Below are 23568 nucleotides of genomic sequence, written 5' to 3' on the forward strand. Positions count from 1 at the left end.
TTTTATTCTATGATTAGGTATATGTTTAATTTTTATTTAGTATTTATGGTTATTGTACATCTTTGTGTTTAGGTTTTGTTTAAGTTCTATTGTATTGTTTATATTTATTATAATATATTATTAAAAAATATCAATTAACATATTAAAGTACGATAAAACATCTGTGTGGTATTATTCCATTCCATAGAAAAATTCCATTCCTTTTTACACATCCACAGAACATTCAAATATAAAAGTAATTCTACTTCGTTTAAAATGAAATTATTGATTGCATGTAAATATTATTTAGTAATTATTTTTTCCTTTTCTTTTTTAACGTTAGTCTGTGAAGGAATATGTACATTTCCGTCTCGCTTATACCACCATTGGTAAAAATAAGCGCATATAATATTAACTGCCCCCAAGAAATTATTTCCGTCCTTTTCTCTCTCACAATTTATACAGGAAAGGTTTCATACATATTTGCTTAGTTTTTCACGCTAGTTTTTTAACTATCGACTGTTTCGAGTGTTTTGCGAATATCGACTGTTTCGACTGTTTTCAGTCGATAATTCCCAACGCTAATTATTACTATTTGGTACCAAAGTAAGTAATATCAATCATCTAATAAAATAGTTTATTTTGTATTCAAAACAGAAGTTTATTAAATTTACTACTATTCTTTACTAAAAGCTATAATAATAAGAAATCATACCAATTAAATACCCTGCCTGAACAGAGATCACCAAGAGAAACTTTTATCAAAAACTTAAAATAAGGCAACTCCAGTATCACTTAACTAACCGGTCTCTTGGCAATATCGCAATATCTGTTGATTGCATTTGATAAATTGTTCAAGGCTTCTTCGAGCTTTGTAAAGTTCGACGAACTTCCTTCATTAAAATTATTTACATTGGCTTGGATTCCAATTTCCCTTCGTGGAGGTAGAATCGGAGGTCTGGGCAATGTAAAACCTAAAATAATGTAATAAGAATTAAAGGAATTTATGGGAAAAAATCGAAATCAAAACATTTTTTTATTTTCTTTTAAATTTGGATTGAATATAGATGTAAAAAATAGTCAACTACAATTATTGATAATATACATATTGATATATATTTCTAATGTTTTTATTTTTATAGCGTTCATAGTTCAAGTTTACTTCTTCATTGCTTTACTAGATGTAAAAAAGTAGTCAACTACAATTATTGATAACATACATATTGATATATATATTTCTAATGTTTTTATTTTAATAGCGTTCATAGTTCAAGTTTACTTCTTCATTGCTTTACTAGAAGACATTGAGCAAACAATTTTCAACGTAATGTTAAGCGGTCTGCTTTAAGCTCTTTCAGTTCGATTGCAACTAGTACAAGTACTAGTACATAAAAAAACTGCATATACAGATTTCGTCAGCTTTCATTATCTTCACTTTTTTTTGAAATGGTACTTTGCCTATTTGATTATAGCTAAATTTATAGTCTTTATCCCCTCTGTAATTCTAGTAATATTTTATCGATGGTAATTCTATTATGTATTCATAGATACTCAAACCTATGCACAACAGAGTAATCCCTCCAAAATTATTAAAGTCCCTATTAACATCCTTTTTATCTACGGAAGCAATTAATGTGCCAATCTTATATGTTACAATTTGTCTTTTTCTAATAATATTTCAAATATATTATATGCTTACTATCTTCTGTCATTTTCTTATTCATAGTAATATTTTCCATGTATCGACCCTGTGTACAAAGCAATTCTAGAAAAGTATTATTTATATCTCTACTTTATTGTCCATCATCAGTTACTACATCTCCTCTATTTTAGTATTATTCCATGATTATTACTACATGATTATGATTATTTCATTCTATAAGATTTTAAATCTTTCCAATTTTCTTTACTCTTTGTTTCCATAATTTTCCTAAATTGTATCCATGTTTATTTATCTACTGTCATTCGTTCTGGTTTTGTTCTGCTTCTATTGCATAGGCTTTTTGGTCAGGTAACTTCGGTAGGTGCTCTTCTATTACTTCATTTCCATATTTAATATTTCATACTACCATGCTCCCTGTTTTTGATTAAATGTGTTTTTATTAGTATCGCAGGATAATTTCGATAGTTAATCTGGTATATACCTTCAGTATCACTTATTGTCATTACTGATAAATAGTGATTAATTCCACTTTTTGTTTTATTTATTTTATAAATTTAAAATAGTACATATTTACTTCAATATTTTAAATAGAAAGATTAAATTAAAAAAGAACTAAGCAGAAAAAGAAACCAAATACTGATATGTAATCTTCACTTCGAAATTGGCTAATACTTTTAGGTATTTATTTATATTAGACGCATACCGTTTCTCAGTCTACCTGGTAAAATATCTATGAATGTAGATATAAAGGATTATTAGCACGCACATTATTCATATCATTTATTTGATAAAAAGTAAAATACAACCACTTTTAATTCCTTCAAATAAAACATATTTTCAATTTCAATTATCTAAACTGGTAATATTTCAAAATTCTTATACCAAAGTTTGTTAAACACAAATTGATGCTGAACTGAATTGTTGAATGAATTTCTTTAATTGCAGCTCTCAAAAATGGCTCCGCAAGCTGAAAGTCGCATGTAAGGCTTTAGAAAAAAAACAATATTTGTTCGATAGGTTTCTATAGAGAGTTTCTGTAGAGGAACATAAAAAAGGGAAACAGAAAAATGTATCTTGCATAAAAATAATAAACCATTGTTAATTTTTTATATCAACTATATTATTAAGACACTAAATCTATTATTATATACTATATTATTAATTTTAAAATAATTCTTAAAAATTTCATTTAGTTATGCCTTTGTGTTTTACAGAATATTTGTCATTAGAACTGCTTGTAAGGAGAAATAAGAAAGCAATATGAATTTCATTTGAAATAAATATATGGTTATTGTTGAAAATATAAAACCTGATGTATGCCATACATTTGAACAAATCTGTGTAGAATTTGAAACAGTTTTACTAATAGAAATTAAACAAATCTTATAAAATATAGTTTATTTCAATATCATTTTAATATAGGTGTATTTTATGTATTACTAAATTATTTATTATCGTTTTTTTTTGTTTGATAGTCATTTCCACAAACGAATGTAGGTAGACTCGATTCATTCTTAATGTAGGTGTAATGAGATATATTCTACAAACTTAATATACCAGTCTTCGTTTGATAAAGCCTATCATTTAACATTCAACAATCAATCTCGTAATTGTATATGACTATTAACAAAGAGTATAAATATCATACTCGCCAAATGGAATGAAAACAACTTGGACTTAACTCTACCAAATGTATTGGCTCATCGGGCGCAAATCCAAGTTATCATTAGATTACAAGATATTATTGTACAAATCTATACTCAAGCCTAATTGGTCATATGAAATGCAACTATGGGGAACAACGGTTCCAAAATAAAGTGTTACCTGCCATTGTCGATGCTCCTTACTAACATATGTTTCAAATGAAGTGATATAACGCGATATTCCTTTAGAACCAAAAATTAGTTTAATTCAACGTTTTTATGTGAAATACTTCGAAAGAGTGTCAGTGCATCCCAATGTACTCGCTAATCAGCTAAGTATGCTAAGTGACAGTGAAGTGCGTAGAGTAAAACATCTATCATCATCCGATCTGACTATTATGAGATCACTTAAAGGAGTGATTTTCTACATGCCATGTATATACAATATAAACATAACAAATACGTATTGCCATCTGGGCAGATTGTGGAACTAGATGAGAAAAGATCATTGATGTTGAATAGTCACCAATTTCTGAATTTTCTGAACCCTAAGGTACTATATAATGTTCTTGGGCCTTATCTGCTATTTTCAATAATCACCGTGTCTTGGTAATTACTTGCATTGTGTATATCTATGTTAAATCTATATTTCATTATCCACAAGTCCCTCCAGCATATCCAATAATTTCCTAATATTATCGGATAATTTCTTTGTAGGTAGTTTGTATTCAACAAATTATTTAGAGGCTCTATTAACTAAACGAAAAGGATGATATCATGTGAATGTTCTGTCAATTATTCCCGCTCTATAAAATTTAAAAGTGTTTCGTGAATGTTCTGTCAATTATTCCCGCTCTATAAAATTTAAAAGTGTTTCGTAAGTGCGCATGCTGAATATTAACCAAGGAGAATCTTGTATGGCCTATAGTCTATGTTCGGATTCAGAACACCCAAAAGACATTTTTTTAAATTAATTTGCTAGAACGTCAACAATCTGACCTTGAGCAATAAGTATAATTATATGATTTCAGTTATATAATATAACTAATATAACTATCCTGACATGTAGAAGATCATTTCAGTGAGTGATCTAGTGTACACTTATAATCTAAATCTTATTCTAGATATGATTCTAACTTATTTTAAAGTCTATTTATTCCAAAAACTATTTTATCTTATTCTAGAGATAATTAAATCTCACTCTATGTGTCTATTAATCAGTTAATATGGTAGTTTACGTTTGAGCCTACGTACTTCACTGTCATCACGCACATTTAACTGTTTGGCGAGTGCATTGGGATGCACTAATATTCTTTCAGAGTACTTCGCACTAATACTCCGACACTAATTAAACACACTCGTTATGAGATCTATAGCGATATCGCGCTGAATCAGTTTGTTGGACACGTAATATGGGGCATCAACGATGACTTGCAACACTTTATTCTGGAACCTTTGGAGCATATCCATGTTAGATTTGCTAGTAGTACTCCACAGATCAAAAGCATAGATCCAAATGGGCCTAAGTATTGTCTTATACAGCAAAACATGATTATCTAACGATAACTTAGATCAGCCAGTACATTTGGTTTAGTTTGACCTCAAGCTGCTTGCGTTTTATCACTATATATCTTTTCCATATTAAACGTAGATCGAAATGCATTCCCAGATATTGAACGTTGTCTGCTTGCGGAAATTGTCACAAGGTTGAATGTCACATATATAGATTTTGTCTCATTTGCTTTGATACCTTATGTTTTCAACCACAATTCGACTTTGTTAAGGTGAAGTTGGATGTTTCTTGTGGCTGAAATTGGATCCTTGTGTGATGATAAAACCGCTGTATGTATGTCAGCAATAGTAGTGTTTCTTGAACTCGGTAGGTCAGATGTATACAATAGATATAACAATGAGCCAAGAACACTGCCCTGTGGAACTCCCGAATATATTGGGTGTAGATCAGTGTATTCGTCACTCTGTTTGACAATAAAATGTCTATGTGTGAGGTACGATTTCAGCAGTTGAAAGTACGTATGGGGCAAAAACTTTTTCAATTTAACATGCAGTCCAATGTGTCACACGTTGTCGAAGGCTTGATAAATATCGAGGAATGTAGCGGAGCAATATTTTTTATCGTTTTAAGTTCTTTTTTTTAAATTTGGTTGCGTAATCTATATATTTGTTCTATTGTTCAGTGTTTATTACGAAAGCCAAATTGATGGTCTGGAATAACATTTCTCTCCTCTGCGATTATCTTGGCTCTCTTAATGTATAGTTTTTCGAAAAGTTTTGAGATGATAGGTAACAGGCTTATAGGACGATAAGAGGAGACGTCTTCTGATTTTTTCCCAGATTTAAGAATCATAATAACTTGAGCCACTTTCCATGTGCTAGGAAAGTAATTGAGTCTTAGCATAACATTAAATTTGAATGTTACCCAAAAGACATAAAGATTACAAAATAAAGGTCGCAAAAGATCTTAAAACTTTTTTTGCGGACTCTTTTACTAAATATGGCTATATAACATACGAGATATCACTTTCAATCACCGTTGTTTTACCATTTCATCTACTTTAATGAACATAAAATAATAAATCGCATTATATTTTAATTTTCAGATCTGCCGTTATATATATATATAAATATATATATATATATATATATATATATATATATATATATATATATATATATATATATATATATATATATATATATATATATATATATATATATATATATATATGGCTTTTCCGCCATTCCTACTCTACTACAGAAAGTTTTCCTTCAGCTTCGCCGGTATATTATCTAGTTACTTCTTTTTCTGAAAATGTGTTCATTTTTAGAAGAACCGGTTCAGTTGAAGACACTGATGGCAACAAGTCCACTAGAGCGCAACAATCCTTTACTGCATCTCGACCTCTATTGAATGTCATTATAGGACTAATTTATTTTTAATAAAGCTAATTCGGCCTCTAATGTATTTGTATGCCTGGTGTTTATTTGCTTTAATTTTATTTATGTTAGATTTATTTATGGCAACAAAAATACTCCAAACACTTATGCATTGGTTTGGAATATTTACATAAGCTAATTTCTAAGATATTGATTCTGTACGATAGCATGTGAAGCCAAGCGTATCTGGGACCAAATAAAACACTTGAGATGAAGAAAATGGAGATGCCAATAGCAAAGTCAGAGGAGCGTATTGGATTATAATAGCTATAAACCCGTGGAAAAGGTGAATTTCAGGACATTTTGGGACGTATGTTTTTATCTAGGTATAAATTATATCTCTAGACATATCTTCCTAGAAATAATTACTAATTAGGTTGCTAGAAGTAGAGTACTTTCCCATACAAATCTAAGAATGTAAACTTATAATTTTCATAAAAATCAAACAGTCTTCATTAAACAGAACATATAAATAATTGGTCAAAAGAACGTACAGTTGGTGGCACTTTGACAGTATGAAGATTGTAGTCACTAATTAATTATACCTGTCTAAGCTTTGTAATTAACAAGTTTTATTATAAAATTGTTTTCACTTTGCCAGTTTTTGTCTTATAATCGAGAGGAGTAGAAAATTAATATAAAAAAGAATAAAATACCAAAAACCGTTGTAAATATCGCCAAACATACTTGAGATGAACATTTCATCGACGAGCATTATTTTTTTACCGTTTAAACAATTTAGCGAATGCAATGAAAATTAGCTTTCCACATGGCTAACAATATAATGATGGTGATATTCCAATTCGCACTAATTACTATATAAGTTTTAAAGAGTTTAAGGATTTTTTGGACGTTTAGTCATTTTTGTATATTCTCAATACCAGTTTGTGATATAAAAGCGATTTTTATTATATCCTAAATAATTTTATTTCATTCTAATGAATTAATTAATAATATTTAATGTTCAATTCAAAATGCATTTTTAACCAGAGCCAAGGAAAATCAAAATAAAATTACCAATACCTAGAGTAGGAGCAATGGCGGTCGTAATCACAATTCTCTTTCGATCAAAATCCGTCATCCGGTCCGTGCTCTCATCTGAAAAGAGATATTTAAGTAGCGGCTAAATAAAAACAATATAGAAACGACCGCCTTTACGATCTGTTATTACTTTTTTCTGTCGGCTGGGGTCTCTCAACAATAACAACTTTTCGAATTCTTCCTCCTCTCTGGCCCATCCCGACGTGACTCTGATTTTCCCTTTCAGCAATTTGCTTTTTATTTACGTCCCGTTTCTCCTCGCTAACGATTTTTTGTTCCGTTTTCGGACAAACTTCGCCGTTACCACTGTCAATTACTTCTTCTTCCATGAAGCTGGCGCTCGTCGTATCACTCCACCCATCGGGAATCTCCTCTTTTATTATCACGTCGCTTTTCAATGCGTTCTTGTCTTTCTCTTCCTGTTTCACATTATTGAACTCCTATATATTGACGATATTTCGGTTGTTAATATTAATATCTACATAGGTTTAACAGGTATTATTTCAAATTATTTAATAATGTGATAATTAAGTGTTTTCATATAATAACTTTCTTAAACTTATTTCCTCCAGGATTGTATAAACATATGATATCTACCTGTGAGAACGCACGAACAAAAACCGTCATTAATTAATTATATTCCATAGAAAAAATAGAAATTTCACGGTATAATCGACCTTGGGGAAATGGTTTGTTCAGTTCAATCAAAACTATATGCAACATTGTTTTTATCAGGTACGTATAAAATTATCTATCTACTATATGTCTGTTTATATATTGTTTGTTCACAGAAAATCAAAACCTACTTAAAATTCAATTAATCTACTAAGTTGTTCATATGCTGTCAGTGTGATGTCTCTACATAAAGAAGTTTTACAAGAAGGTAATAATTAAGATAACTGAATACTTAGTAGTAATAAATACTACTTTTAATTGTAAAATGTCCCTAAAATATTTGTAATACTTTAACTTTTTAGAACAATCGGTGTTCAATAAATTTATAGTAGAGCTATTGTATATTTATTGATTGCCTTGTTAAGAAAATATTTGATACGGTGCCATCAATTAAAAATGTAATTGCTACTTTTAGGAGATTTATTACCTTAAAGAAATCTGTTTTGTCTAAATTTACAAATAACTACATTTGTTTACCAAATCTTAGCCAAGATTGCTTAAAGAATTTTGTTGGATCTATTAGAGGTCATGGAGGTAGTAACATAATCCTTTACCTAGTGTGTTCGAAAAATCTTTAAAAGGGCACATCATCACTTCAATTTTTTCACATCATTCTCCGGGAGAAAATTGTGAAGAAGATGAACATGTTAGATAACTTATATTCTTTTTTAACGGGAGATCTAGTACCACTTGAGATTGTTAAATCACCAGTTGAGTCTATATTTTCAGTTCCGGAGAACTTTGCTCTGAGAAAAACAAGGGTCTAATATTGTATTTTAGTCTTATTTCAGGCTATTTAACAAAACTTCTGAAAAAGAGACAACATGCAATATTTGTCTACATTCTATATTAAGTAGTTCCACAGATTAAATACTTTAAAATCTGAATATCTTTAAAAAATACATAAATTTTTAGTGTTTCAATTGTCCAATCCATAATATTTTTAAGACCAGATTTTAAAAGTTAATATGAGGTGTGATTGTATTTTTGGTTTAATGAAGTTAATGCAATATCAACAGGGAAGGATTTTAACTTTACCTTCAATATATCAAGATAAGTTAGAACTCTAATAGATCCCATAAAATTGATGGCACTAAACAAATATGGCAAGGCGTTATAGAAGAATTATAGATATTTTAATTTTGCCTAGAATAGAGTTCATAATTGTTTTGTTTTGCTTTTTGTTTATATATATTTATATTATTTACACTTATATATATTTTTATAGCATTTTATTTTAATAAATTAATTTTAAAAATTATATTTGCTTTTCATTTAAATACTATTGGCCAATAAATGTGACGTCACAAAGTAATCAGGCGAAATGGCAGACCAATCAAAGCAAACTATTTTCCTTACAGGTTTCTAGATAACTATTCTAAACTAACCACTCAAATTCACGTTGTCAGCGCCGCCAATGACTGAACTAAACAAAACTTAACTAATACAAAACAAAACTAACCCCACTACTTACAATTGGAGTTGCACACCCCTGTTATGTTCTATGAAATAAAACAGCCAATGCATGTCATCAAAATTTTACATCAATACATCGCAAGCTGCCGCATCAAATTTAACAATACAACGTTTTCCCGGATTATAACCTCTACTAATGTTTTGAAAAATTTTGTTAACACGACAACTGGGTCGACCAGTACCAGCTTAAATTTCATTTTATAGACTGATTCGCTTACGTGCTCCAACGCATCAGACACCATTCTGTCTCTATTTAACTAGATGACTTTCATTAATACTTTTAACTAACTGACTAACCTACAATTTATCTTTACAATAACATATATCTAGATATATATTTAGGACAACCCATCGGCCCTCTCTTATTCTTTGGTGTAATAATGTTTATGTATTAACACCTCTGTTTTTCTATTAAATGCACCTCACGCTACATACGCGTCATTTGTGATATATCACATTTGTAGAGTAGGTAAAGAATTGGCCCCAATACAATTCCTTGTGAAGTACCTGTTTTAGCTTATTTTATTGTAGAGTGGGCTTCATCTGGCTTGACTCTAAACACTCCAACTGCAATGTAAGGTTTCAATAATTCAATGTGTTGTTGGCTAACATTTTTTGTAGCCTATGAACAAGCTCGTCATGCCTTACCTTGTCAAAGGCTCATGCTATATCTAAGAATATAGCCAACATATCATATATTCAGGGGCTTTTTCAATTACACCTGTCATTCTATGCACCTGGTCACCCAAACTGATCTGTCAGTATTAATTTTTTTCTCTCTATAATCAGTTTTTTTCTTTTCAGCAGTATTTTTATTACCTTTACTATCTTAGGTATTACTGGTAGAAGTAAGATAGGCTTACAGGCTTTTATTTCATGGTGATTTGCGAGGTTTTAGGATCATAATAGTTACAGCTATCTTCCAAAAGTTTCTGCAGCAATTTGTTCTGTTATTAAGTCATTGCCTGAATCGTCGAATTTTCACATTCTAATTCCGGCAAATTATATGTAATATCAGTTCGTTTGGTTTGAAAGTTTTTTCTAAATGGTCAGCATCTCTTATAGATGGACTATGTAGACATGATACTTTCCAGTGCGAATAATATATTCCTTTTTCATCGGTTAGATTTCTCCCTTAGTTATTTCTGGATTTGTTTTTAATTAATAATTTCTAATTTTCTGTTCAACGTTGAGTTATATTTTTTGGAAGTCCTCCCCTATGACAATCCCTAGTGCAAAAAATGATTCTCAATGAATTCTTATGATTTAATTTTATAAGTAATTTTGATAAATGTTTCGCTGTCACTACTTTGAACTTATTACTTGATTAAATCGCTATTCTAAGAGTCAAGAAAATATTTGATTCGTTCATTTCAGTTCTATGGTTTGTATGTTTTTATTTTGGGCACAATTTTCTGGCTATAGAAGTAAATAATAGTATTTTTAGTGGTTTTCTACCTATTCGTGATTGAATTATAATCAAAATTAGTTTGTTATAAAGCATATTCGTTCTAAGAAGTGAAATTGGTTCTGTACAAGAAAGTATAATAATAAGACATAGTAACAGGTCAATTGAAAAGTCCCCGGACTATCATAATAAAATATAATTTTTTGGCAAAATTAGTTTTTTTATTCAATATAATCCTCTTCAAGGATGATACACTGATTATAGCGATACTTTTCGATACCATTTTTGTAGTACGGTTTGTAGTGTGATTTACTTCAAAATAGGCCATAGGCCAAAAAACATATGGATTTTATTCAAGTAGCGCCATCTATGAGTCAGGCCGGGGACTCTTCAATTGACCTCTTATTCCTTTCAAGTAGTATATAAAAAATAGATAGAACTGTAAAAAATCCGAAATTGTCTGGATTAAGCCGGCGTGGTGTATGAGCGTTGTTTTTACCTGGTATGCATATACACAGGACGGTCGATATATACGGTATATTGTTTTTTAGGAAGTTTACCTATTTTTCACCTTATTATCAAATCAACATGTTGTTTCATAAGGCTACTTAGCCAAAATATTTTGAATTTTTGTTTTGGATTTATTAGAAATCATGAAGTTAAACATATACAACCCTCAACTATAATGTAAAAAGAAGGAGTTAAGTGAAATGTTTGTTTAAAATCCGTTACGGCTATCTCTGTAGACCAATATGAAATAAGGGTTTATAGTGAAAAGGCAATATCTTATACAACACTTAGGGACTGCATCAAGATTGTTTTGTTATGTTGCGTCAATATTTTCGTATCGTTTCATGTTGTGTGAGTCTTCTGCACAATTTTATTCTAAAAATCTGCTTAGTCAATAATATCATAGTAATTTTACATTAATTTTTTTAAATGTAAATTTTAAACCACTTTATGTTTTGATTGAATTTTTATAAATTTGTTTTCAATTCAATAATGAAACAAAAATATAGAACTCTAATATAACCTATTAAATTAAAAGCACTAACAAAATATGAAACAAAATATGTGCTTGTACAAAATATATGTCTTGTTGTTATTGAATTATATTTAATTTTGGGAAATCAAATATTAGTTACGTGATGTTATGGTGTTATATAAACAACCAAAAGACTTCATCACAAAATATTTTCAAAAATATAATTAAAAAATAAATATTTAATGTCCATGGTCACCTATTGAGTTTTCGTTCTATTACACTATGTCCAATGAGAGCCATTCACACCAACACTGCAAATGTCTACAGATATCAATTGAACCGTTTGAATTTGAAAGACTTATTGTTACAAAAAAAAAATGCATTAGCGAATGATAGACGCAAAAGCATTAGGTTGGATGGCAATGCACAGCTAGACGTTGCAAGAGTTTTCAAGGAGACACAGCTAGGATGGTCGAAATTAGGCCGCACCCAGGGTGCTCACCACACATAGTGTCTTCTAATTACCATTTATTCAGATCAGTGCAGCACGCAGCTTTGAAATGCTAAAGAAGTTCGAATATGGATCGATAATTGGATCGATGCCTAACCAATATGGTTCTATCGACATGGTATTACCATATTAGCAGAAGGAAGAAAAATTTATTTAAAAAAATATGGAAAATATTTAATTTGTTTATATTATTCCCAATAAATGAATTTTTAAAGTGACAAAATCAGAATACATGCAAGCACCTCATACGAATTTTGAAGTTACCAAAAAGGCATATAAAGTTCCTGAGGGATATGACAAAGAGCAATTTTATGTTAAACCAATATAAAGAAAGCCTAAATATCAAAATTTATCAGATACCAATAATTGAATAATAATAAAAACAAATCACATGGACGCTTTAACTCGACCAAAAAAACGAGTTTCGACGAGACAAAACAGAAACCCTTAACGAAAACATTTTTCCGAAAGCTTCCGAAATTACGTTGCCTCTTAATAAACACAATCAGTGTCTGGAACGTTGACTGAATGTCAAAAGTAAAACAAATTAAACAAACAACCTACGCTAATAAATCTTGGTTTCGGCACTCTCGTTTTCTTCCGTTCCAGCGTTCCCGTTAATCCGGTGAGATTAATCAGTTCCGTTTCGATATCACTCAATTGTTTATTGTACTTCAATTTCCGTCTGGTGTGCGATTTCCATTCGGTGAAAACCTGAAACATAATATTAATCAGAATAAAAATAGATTCCATTATTTCTCGTCGATGCACAGCAACTTCTGATCGATCTGCCTGTTACGCTTATAAGTTATATAAGTTAAAAAATTGATCGGGATAAGAACGAAAATTTTTCAGTGCAAACTGAAACTAATCATTCATTATTTTAAATTAATTACATCTTGTATTAGATACGCTCAGTACAATCTTAATTTATAATTAATTTATTACAAGTTGTACTTTCATTAATACACAAGCAAGGCGAGTACGGGAGTAATACATCAACATGTATTTCCCAAATTAAAATAAAACTAATCTACTAATAGTTAAAAATACACCTATACACTGAACAAGTTCCTTTGGTTTGATTCATTTCAACCTTATTTCAATTTTGGGGCGAAATATTGGATCACTTCGTGTATCTATTTAATTTCGAGATCATCGTTTAGCTCTTCGTTGGTTATATAGTGATAAGCGTTGGTAATTAATCGTAGAATTTTGTTTTAGGTACGTTGGAATACTAGTTGGTTTAACGTCTTAGTGCAAACCCATATGTATACCCTATAGGTCCAAATTGGCTTTATGATTGACTGATAACCAATATCTTTAATTTTAGGTCAAGTTGTCAGTATATTCCGATTAATCAGTATAGTTGTTTGACTTTGAGTTTACTCTGCTGTGCTTTTTATCTGGTATGATGTTTCCAATATTTTTGTCATTTCGCCGCAACACAAAATTAAAATGGACAGATTTGCTGGGAGCTCTTAAGCTATATTTTTCAGTCTCTAGTCTATTTATAGATTTTGTTGACCACTACTACAAAGTAACATTTTCGACATACCTTAATTATGTGGTTAAATTTGAAGAAATATGCTACCAAAGCCCATCAGACATTATATTAACGCTGCTCCATCATATCCCGATTGTCGGCTTTGGATTTTATAATTTAAAAGTGCTGATTTTGATGTCAGCGATAAAATAACGACCTGGAGAGCCAAGAAATTGAAAACAAATAGTCCCAACACTTTTTGAACGAAAACCCAGCTCAAACTCGCAACGAACTTTCAAACAATTTAAGTCTTGATGAAATAATTGTCAATATAGCAGTCTCATTGCTTACCAGGTAAAAAAAGATGTTATTGTAGCGCATTTTTACTGGTGATTGAAAATATTTCTAAGATAGCCCCAAGTAAAAGAGTCATGGGTCAAATGTCGACCATTTTCGTCGTCTTTTACTTCTGAGTACTGAACATAAAAATTATTAATAAAAATTGATGTTCTTATCTCCTTTCAGAGTGATTGAATGTATAAAAACTCAGTGATTAAAACTCCTCTATTAGATACTATCTAATTTCATAAATACTATCTAATTTCATAAATGTTTTATCCATCTCCATGAATTAACTTCAGTTGTTTTTACTTCTTCTATACAGAAGCTGCATTGCATGAAAGGCTACATGTCATTCTTTAATTCGTCCTAGTTTTCCATCTTCACCCCTAATCCTTGAATAACTATATCATCTCTATGGCATCTCATAGGCATCTCTTTTTCTCTCCACCAATATAATCAATCAATCCTATTCCTCATTTGCCTCACTTATTTAAATGCCTCAAAATTTAATAGTAAGTGCAAATTCAATACAAAACAATATACAAAGAAAAAGTTGATGAACAAACACATTAAAATGAACGATGCTATTATAGAAGACGATGCTATTATAGATATATTTGATGTGTTTGAACTGAACATTGTGAAAGAAAAAATACCTTTATATAAACAGAATCGTCAAAACAAAACGCACGACACTCAACATAGCACATATTGCAAAATCCCAAAAACACAGATGAAAAATCAAAAAAACTGATAAAAGTTAAATCCACTGTATTTAATTAATTGTACATCCACTATATTTAACAAACATAACACGTATTGACAATTATCATTTGAATATATAAAATAAATGTTATTTTAGACTATGCAAAAAACTAAACTTATTTCTTGCCAGGTCTTTCACATTGAAACTCAAATACTATCTATTCACGGTACAATTATGTACACAAAATTACACTGATTACCCGAAATTGCAATAATATTTTTTGGAAAAAAAATGAAATAAACATATCGAATTATAAAGAGGAATATCAATTACATAACAATATTTTTACAGCGAGAGATGAGGCGTGAAATAAACCGGATAGGAAATATTTTTATTCAAAATATCATTTCATCTAGAAATATCAAAAAAGAAATATTTTTGTTTGTCTTGCTATGAATATTTGATATTTCAGTTATTATATACTATGTCCTATATTCGCGACTTTAAATAATAATGTGTTGTAAAGAAAATCAATATACATCAAAATAATTGAATTTATTTGTTTGCATTATTAACAAGCAATAACACAACTTAGATGTGAAGTTAAGACGGAAAGATCATCTAGGTTTCAAATAAGGCCAATAAAATTAATTCAAAGACATACATTGTTCATTTTTCTACTCAACTCAAAAATAATATGAAAAGAAAAAATTATCGAAATCAAAGTAGTACGCTTACATTAACACATTAACATCCTACGTTACAAAAATATTTAGATCCTTACATAAAAATAATAATAGAAAAATAAAGTTCCATCATCAAAGCCCACTTTTATGTCAGTGATGAGATGACTCAGTTCAGTATGCCCCCTGTATAATTCAGCGTATTAGGTATAATTTTTAAATTCCTAAGTACTTTGAAATAATAATAATACACCATCAACCAATTACTTAATTGTGCATGATGACAGTAAAATTCATAGGCATTATATACTACTGTAAATAAACTGCAAACGGATAATTTATTTTTCCAGTTATTTCATCCCCTTCAAAGTTTGGATACGATATATTGAACTATAATTCTTGTATTCGACCTTTAGAAAAGTTTTTAAATCCTTCAACTAAATTTCAGTAGTCGACTCAAAGGTTTATTGAATATGGTATATAATAAGTATATATATATATATATATATATATATATATATATATATAAATGTTCTAAATCAGTCGATTTGTTTGAGATGATTTGACTTGAATTTTTTAATGATAACGCCACCAAGAGCTATTGAACCATGGTCAATCAAATGATTATTAAAAAAACCAACGTTTGATGTTTTAAACATGTCGTTCGTTGGAATTAGTTAGTTTTTCCAGCGACAAGTGTGTAATTAAAAAAACTTGAATAATATCTTAGCATCCAAAAGATTATAGTCCTCAGACTATCAACCAAATAGATCGCATTAAAAAAATTAAAGAAAACCAAATAGCTCTAATATTCTTCTTGAAGATTTACTGAAATAGAAATATTACTAAAAAAATGTTGGTGATATCAGGCAAAATGGAAACAAGCGTTTCAAATCTACATTTGGAAAATTTACTACTAAACACCATATACTATAGCTAATTGGCTAATAAATTGTTCATAATAATAATATAATTATAAATTGATATGATAAAAAAACTTGATTATTAATAAAGCATCCTGCAATTTGAAAATTATTGTGTAAAAAAATTTTCACAATATTATAATTATTATTCTTAAGAATTATCTTTATTTCAAAAAAGATCTTTAAATTTTATTTCAAACTAGATTCAATTCAATCCAAAATATCTTATGAGTCGCTTTCAGATGAAATTTGTTTATCTAGATGTTTCATATCAAATATAGACTGTTAAGAGAGACCCTCATAGGAAAAAAATACTAATAAACGGTCTGAATAAAATATTATATATATTATTATTTATTTAATAAAATTATAAATATCTTAAAGTATATATTTTTTTAGTTCTCATACAAATACAAAATACAATACTTCAGTGTTCTTAAACTTCAGCCAAAAATGCAAAAAACTTACTTGCTATTTTTTGTAACCTTATATTAGTTCTTCTAACTACTATCAAACAATTACTTACAAATTATGTGCCTAATTATGTCCTCAATTGGCTTCATTGACAACTCAAAAATGTAGCGTTCGATCATTTAAGACAGGTTATCAATCAACGATACATTATTACGTAAAAACCGAAGTTGTTATTATGTTTTGATTGTTGCCCTAATTCTAAACGTCAAGCGACAAAAAATGAAATAAAAATGAAAACATACCGAAGCACAATAAAAGGAGAAGAAAAAGCTTTTGTGCGCGTCACGCGTAGCGACAAAGCGTCAACGATTTCGTATGATAAAAGACTCACTTTCTTCCAGTGCGAAGTATCTCTAATAGGGCCTTCGCAATCGTTAAGTTTGATTGTCATATCTTGCCAAATGTTGCTCAGTTCGCTCGGATACTCCCTTTGAACGGCCCAGCCCATTTTCAAGATGCGGTACCTTTTCACGTATTGTAAATAAATCTCGAACTGCTTCCTGGCGGTTTTTTTGTGTTTATCCAATTTATCCATCGACGACTTTTTGCGCTCTCGCAAGTCGATCTGCTCGCAAACTTCAGCTTTCACTCAATTTCGATTTTTAATAGTCGTTGACGTGGTAACGCAATTGTTTCTCAGCTACACAAATATTGCCACGATAGATGCTGTCAAACATTTCATCAATTAACAACCGTCTTAAAAAATTTCATAAAAATGGTAATAATGAAAATTCGGACGAAAGAAACATTTAAATGGAAAGAATTTTATTAAAATGTTATATTTTTATTTTGTAATAAAATTCACGACAACATGAATATAAGCAATGCTGTTACTATGCTTTCATATATTTTCCAATATTTTAAATTATTAGTATACGTATATATAAAAAATATTGGATTTGTGAAAAATTTCTCGCTGTTTTTTTGTTCATGATTTTAATAATAGCATATGAATATCATTTCTTAACACCATCAATGAGTCAATTATTTAACAATTTTTCAATGGAATGTCTTAACTTTAGACATCTTTTAAACAATTTTTGAATGTTGTCCTTCTGATCTCTCAAATCTAAAAACATAGTGAACCGATTTTAGATTTAGCAATCGGAAGGGACTATTTGTGTGTTTTATACAATTTTTAAAGTGTTCACGTTACCTGTTTGACATTAACATGACAAATTTTTGTAATGCCTGATTACCCAATCTAGACGTTTTTATTCGACTTGAAAAAAACAGTTTTTATCAATTTGCTAGAAAAATATACAACTTCTGGTTATTGTAAACATTATTTAAATGACAATTTATCACAATAAAAGTATTGGATTGCATAGTAATGTAACGAGATAGCCTGAAGAAAATTTTCTCTACCAGAATGTTCCATCGGATATTTGGTACATTCCATGTTTTTTTTTTTTTTTTGGCCTGGAACCGGGTAGGGGAATCCTGTTACGGATACCTGGTCGGGAAGACCCGCAAGAATAAGCGAGTTGGACTGGTTATGTGGAGGCTGCCTCTGGGCTACCCACTAAACCCCACCCTATCAGCTGATCCAATGACCCTAACTGATACTTCTTACTGTTAGTAAGGAGGGTGCCCGTAACCGGTAACACCGTTAGGAGGCACAAGGGCCAGGCAAGGACGTGGCGTCGTTATCACACCACGCAGCTTGCGGTACATGAGTTAATCGCTCGCCGGAGAAGGTCGAGACAATTAGGAGTTAGAGCACGACGGGGTAGTGTCGGCTGTGATAGAATAAGGCTACGAAGAGCCGAATGAGTTATTGGCCTGAAATATCGGCCAGCTCGGTAATACATCTATTGTCCGAGAGACGAAGAGTGGAGAAATATCTCGAATAAACCTCGGATATAAAATCGTGAACTTGGGGGACGTCTGTTTCTCTATGAATTTGATTGTTCCTGACGAACCATGGGGCATTAATAATTCTCCTGAGAATTTTGTTTTGAAACACTTGGAGACGTTCCACCTGGCTAGGGGAGACGTATTTTAGATAGACACTGGAGCCGTATAGAACGACTGATCGAACCAGCATCTTGTACAGGAGAGATTTTATAGATAGAGGAAGCCTGCTGGCTCTGTTGATAAGCGGGAACAGCAAATTTACAATACCTTGACCTTTATGGAGGGATCTTTGAATGTGGGAAATCCACCTAAATTTGCGATCGAAGACAAGACCGAGGTAGGTGGCTTCTTCTGACCATGGGATTTCGGCGATCTCGATTTTAAGACGTGAAATGCTCGGTGCAGAACGCCTCTTGTGGAAGAAGATGGCCTGGGTTTTCTGTGGGTTGACCTGCAACCTCCAGAAATGTAACCACTGGACCGTCTCATCGAGTTGTTTTTGGAATCTGCTTCGGATGTGCGGTGCTACTCTTGAAGAAGCAAAGTAAGCAGTGTCGTCTGCGTAAAAAGCAGCCTCAACTTGTGCTCTCCTAGGGATATCGGAAAGAAAGATATTAAATAGAGCGGGTGCCAGTGGGGAGCCTTGTGGAACTCCTGCGTCGATGGTTTTTCGGCTAGAGAGAATATCTTTAATCTTCACCTGGAACGATCGTCCTGACAGAAATGATTTGATAAGAGCTGTTAGGTCATCAAGTAGACCTAATCGGATGCATTTCGCCACTAAGCCTTCGTGCCAAACCTTGTCAAAGGCTTTGGTTAGGTCCAAGAAGACGGCTCCAAGTCTTTCACGTCGGTTAAAAGCACAGTTGATTTTTGCGGCCAGCCGATGGGCCTGATGAACGGCTGAATGTTTAGCGCGGAACCCGAATTGCTCATCTGGAATGATATTGTTTGTCTTCGTAAAATCATTGAGGGCATAAAGAATTGCTCTTTCAGCCAGCTTGGAAATGGAACTTAGTAGGCTGATAGGTCTGTATTCCATGTTAAAGTACTTCATCAAGTCCTATTCCTTTCTACATACTCAAAGATTCCAGAAAATATTTCAGGTTTGAGCAATCCAGAGGTCCAATTCAAGATATTGTTAAATAATATTTCAAAACTTTTGATATCCAGCCTGCAGCTACATCATAGGGGATAGAACAGTAAAAGAGAAAAACTTCAAGCTTCAAGATGATATTATATTAAGAATATTTATAATAACTTTTAATGGTTAATTATATAACATAAACGCCTTCTGTAGTTTAATCCAGAGCTCATGATTTTATTTATTTTATAATCATTTTTATTAAAAATTAGTATTTTTTGTTTTACCCAGTGAAGAAATCACTGAAACATTAATTTTGTTGAACTGTAAGATATGGTGAAATTTCCAGTATCTTACCGATCAGTGGTGAAGTCTTAACTTTATTTTATTCCAGTGGTGATTATCATTTTTCTTTTCAAAAAACATATAGTATCCGTGTATGCAACTACTGAAGCAAGCTCAGATATCACAAAATATGACTTCTGCAACCAACTTCAAGAAGTATTTACTTTTATGCTAGTAACTGATTAATTTGTGCTATCTGGATATTCTAATGTAGGCTCAGAACAAACTGGCTGACAAGAAGTTGAACAAATTAGCTAAGAAGAACTTAATGACAATAGTTTACGGTTTTCATTTGCCTCACTACATAAAATTGTCGGGAGGAAAACCTTCCGAACCAACAGGCGAATTACAGAAAGCATTTATTCAGAAATTTTCGATTATCAAATTGTCAAACGATTGTCAAGACGATGTCAAAACGATGTGAATGTCTAATTGTAGATCTGTCTGGTCTGTACTGTCTTAGGCGTACAACAGTGCAATTGCGACTCCGAGAGGTAAAGGGTATTAAGCCCGTTACGATTAATAAAAGCGGGTTATAAGTTATTCAGAGGAATTTCGAATTAAAACAAGTTAATAGCAAAAAATGATCAAGACCAATGGGTCATTATTATAATACATTACTGTAATATAGAGATCAGAAAGGGTACTGTTAGAAATGGAAAAAGCAACAATTGTTCTAATATTGAAAAATGGAGATAGTAAACATAATAAGAAATATATCTATATATAATAAGAACATAATAGAACTAGAAAAGTATTCTCTGTTAAATCTTTAATCGCGTTTAAAATCTTAAACTTAGTAAGGTATTCTACTGTGCTGAAATAAAAACTCCAACTATGGTTTTGTTATACACGCTTTACTTACAAAACGATGCCATTCTTTTCTACTAATTAAGGTAGTGGTGGATGTAAGAATAGATATTATAACCAATATGTTAGTAATACGTTCTTAACGAATCCAGTAACATTATGCTTAATAACACAAAAGCTGAGTATTAATTTTAATATAATCTGCATTACCAAGACTAAGAGTAAACAAATAATACAAAAGTAAATGATTTCGAAACATACACTTCTCTAAAATAATGTATCTGCACTAAATATACCCCTTAATATGGACAAGAATTTACAGTTCGCGGTCACCATCTAATGTCCTTATAGTCAACTTAAAGAATAATCTAGAAGGCAGCTTGTCATACCCGGCATAATTACTAAAAGAACTAAAATTATTATCCCCTATTGTATTTTATATACTTGCTAATAGGTTATTAAAAATAATCATAAAAATGTTGCCTTTTACAAGAAATCCCTTAATTTCTTGGTAAATAAAATATAAACATCCAACAAACCATTCAAACGTCAACAAAATAGTCTTAGAGAAACCCTAAAAAACTATATAAATTTCCAATCAAAGTTCACTATGGCCTTCACCTGGACCACTACTTTATAAATCAGGCAGATGTTGTGTTTGAAACAAGGGAAACTCCTCTGGACTTTTACTGTGCAATACTTTTGTATGGATGATCAGAATATCGACATATATAGTATCAAAATTCTTATTAACACACATGCTTTTCTAATACAGATAAAAATACTTTCCTTTTACTCTCTTTTTAGTCGCTGTTGAGAGAAAATAATAAATCAAAAATACGTAAAACACAATTTATTTTCTCTGTTATTTGCACTAACTCTAAATTAATGCACAAAAACTTTGTTTATTTATATGAATAACATAAAATATATAAATAATGAATAATATATATATATATATATATATATATAATATAATGTTTATTAATTCTTCTTCATTGACTAATTATGTAATTATTTATTAATGTTAATGTTCCGTCCTTACTTCTTTCATTATTAAATAGAGGTAACAATTAATTTAATAAATCGAATAATGTTGATATAAAAATTATAAGGGATATATAAAAAAAATTTTAAAAATAAAAATTGAAAGTTTTGATAATATTTGAAGTAAAAAAATGTTATATATTAACCAGAATAAAACTTACCTTGATGATACGTCAATACTCATTTGACATAATCCATTATCAAAATATCAAGTAAACAGAAGAAGCAGATCAAGCAGAACAAACCAAATCTGTTAAATTGGACAAAGTGAGACAGAGTGAGATTAAAGAAAAGGTCTGCAATACCGAACAGTGTGTACAGAAAGTGATCTCGTACTAGAAGTACTTTTACTCCGTTCGAAATATGCAGATATATGTAAGAATGATCCCATATATCCAACGAAGAAGGGTCTAATATAAAGATTGGTTAATAACATGATTAGAAACATATATATCCTAAGACTGTTGGTGGTATTAGATAATACTGACTCCATTATCGGACCCAACTGATGATTATACACACAACATATAAAAATTCTACTGTACTTTATTATTGACTTCCATTCTTGATAATTTTTCTTTGTTTTTAGTTCTGATTAAATCTTGACACTCTTGACTGTTTCTTAATTAGTCTTCTTGGGCAAATTCTGCAATTATTCTATTTATTTTGATGTTCTGTTCTTACTTCTTTTAATTCTATCTCCGTCTAATTCTGTTACTGTCGCTAGTTAATTGGTAACTTCTGATTCTATTTCTCGTTGCATCATACTTTATTGCTAAAGCTCCTCTTGCAAGTTCGGTGGTAGCTAAGAAGACTGGTTCAGAAATCCCTTTTCTGCATACCGATTCGTTCAGATTTTCAGGGAGAAAAAGACTCTGCCAGCTAGGAACTTCTCACGCCTATCACACACGTGTGTTGACTCTTAACAAATGCCCAAAAATTCCACGATCTCGGGCCTTTTTGAAGTTAATGGTCATAACACCTACCATAGTAAAACACATTTTTAGGCAAAATTAGTTTCTTTATTCAACATAACTCCCTTCAAGGATGATACACTGATGATAGCGATTAGCGACACTAATTAGCGACCCTCCAACTTATCGATACCATTTTTATAGTACGATTTGTCTTTTGCTTCAAAATAGGTCTCAGTTTTGGCGATCACCTCTTCATTCGCCGAAAATTTCTTCCAGCCATCATTCTTTTGAGATCTGAGAACAGGAAATAATCGCTGGGGGTCAGGTCTGGAGAATACGGTGACTGAGGAAGAAATTCGAAGCCCAATTCATGGATTTTTGCCATCGTTTTCACTGACTTGTGACACGGTGCATTGTCTTGATGAAAGAGCACTTTCTTTTTCTTCAAATACGGAATGACGGAGCCATGTTTCATCCATTGCCACACATCGACGCAAAAATTCGGGTTTATTCCGCTAGATCATCTTTAAACACTGCTCCGAATCATCAAGTGAG

At 31.0% G+C, this 23568-nt stretch overlaps 1 protein-coding gene across 1 annotated transcript; it reads right to left on the minus strand.

The window, feature by feature from the left end:
* Nucleotides 1-666: 666 nt before the first annotated feature.
* On the minus strand, nucleotides 667-23085 carry LOC143190816 (uncharacterized). The gene is made up of 7 exons (XM_076395382.1): nucleotides 23030-23085; nucleotides 22815-22978; nucleotides 17282-17538; nucleotides 12901-13050; nucleotides 7412-7721; nucleotides 7264-7338; nucleotides 667-953 (listed from the first exon to the last, which is right to left on the minus strand). The coding sequence occupies exons 1-7, from the start codon at nucleotides 23083-23085 to the stop codon at nucleotides 775-777; spliced, it is 1191 nt and encodes a 396-aa protein (XP_076251497.1). The 3' UTR covers nucleotides 667-774.
* Nucleotides 23086-23568: the final 483 nt, after the last annotated feature.

This window comes from Rhynchophorus ferrugineus, unplaced genomic scaffold, assembly GCF_030347505.1.
Source record: "Rhynchophorus ferrugineus isolate W39M unplaced genomic scaffold, kcgeb_rfMv2 rfM2, whole genome shotgun sequence".
NCBI classification, from domain to species: Eukaryota; Metazoa; Arthropoda; class Insecta; order Coleoptera; family Curculionidae; genus Rhynchophorus; species Rhynchophorus ferrugineus.

What these genes read in the sequence shown, in the direction of transcription:
- LOC143190816 (XM_076395382.1), bottom strand. Translation starts at nt 23,085, where the DNA reads ATGGTAGGTGTTATGACCATTAACTTCAAAAAGGCCCGAGATCGTGGA. An exon ending in CGAGATCGTGGAATTTTTGG is followed by an intron (nt 22,979 to 23,029) that starts GCATTTGTTAAG and finishes AGAAGTTCCTAG; the next exon opens with CTGGCAGAGTCTTTTTCTCC. An exon ending in CGAAACCAAGATTTATTAGC is followed by an intron (nt 7,722 to 12,900) that starts GTAGGTTGTTTG and finishes GTCAATATATAG; the next exon opens with GAGTTCAATAATGTGAAACA.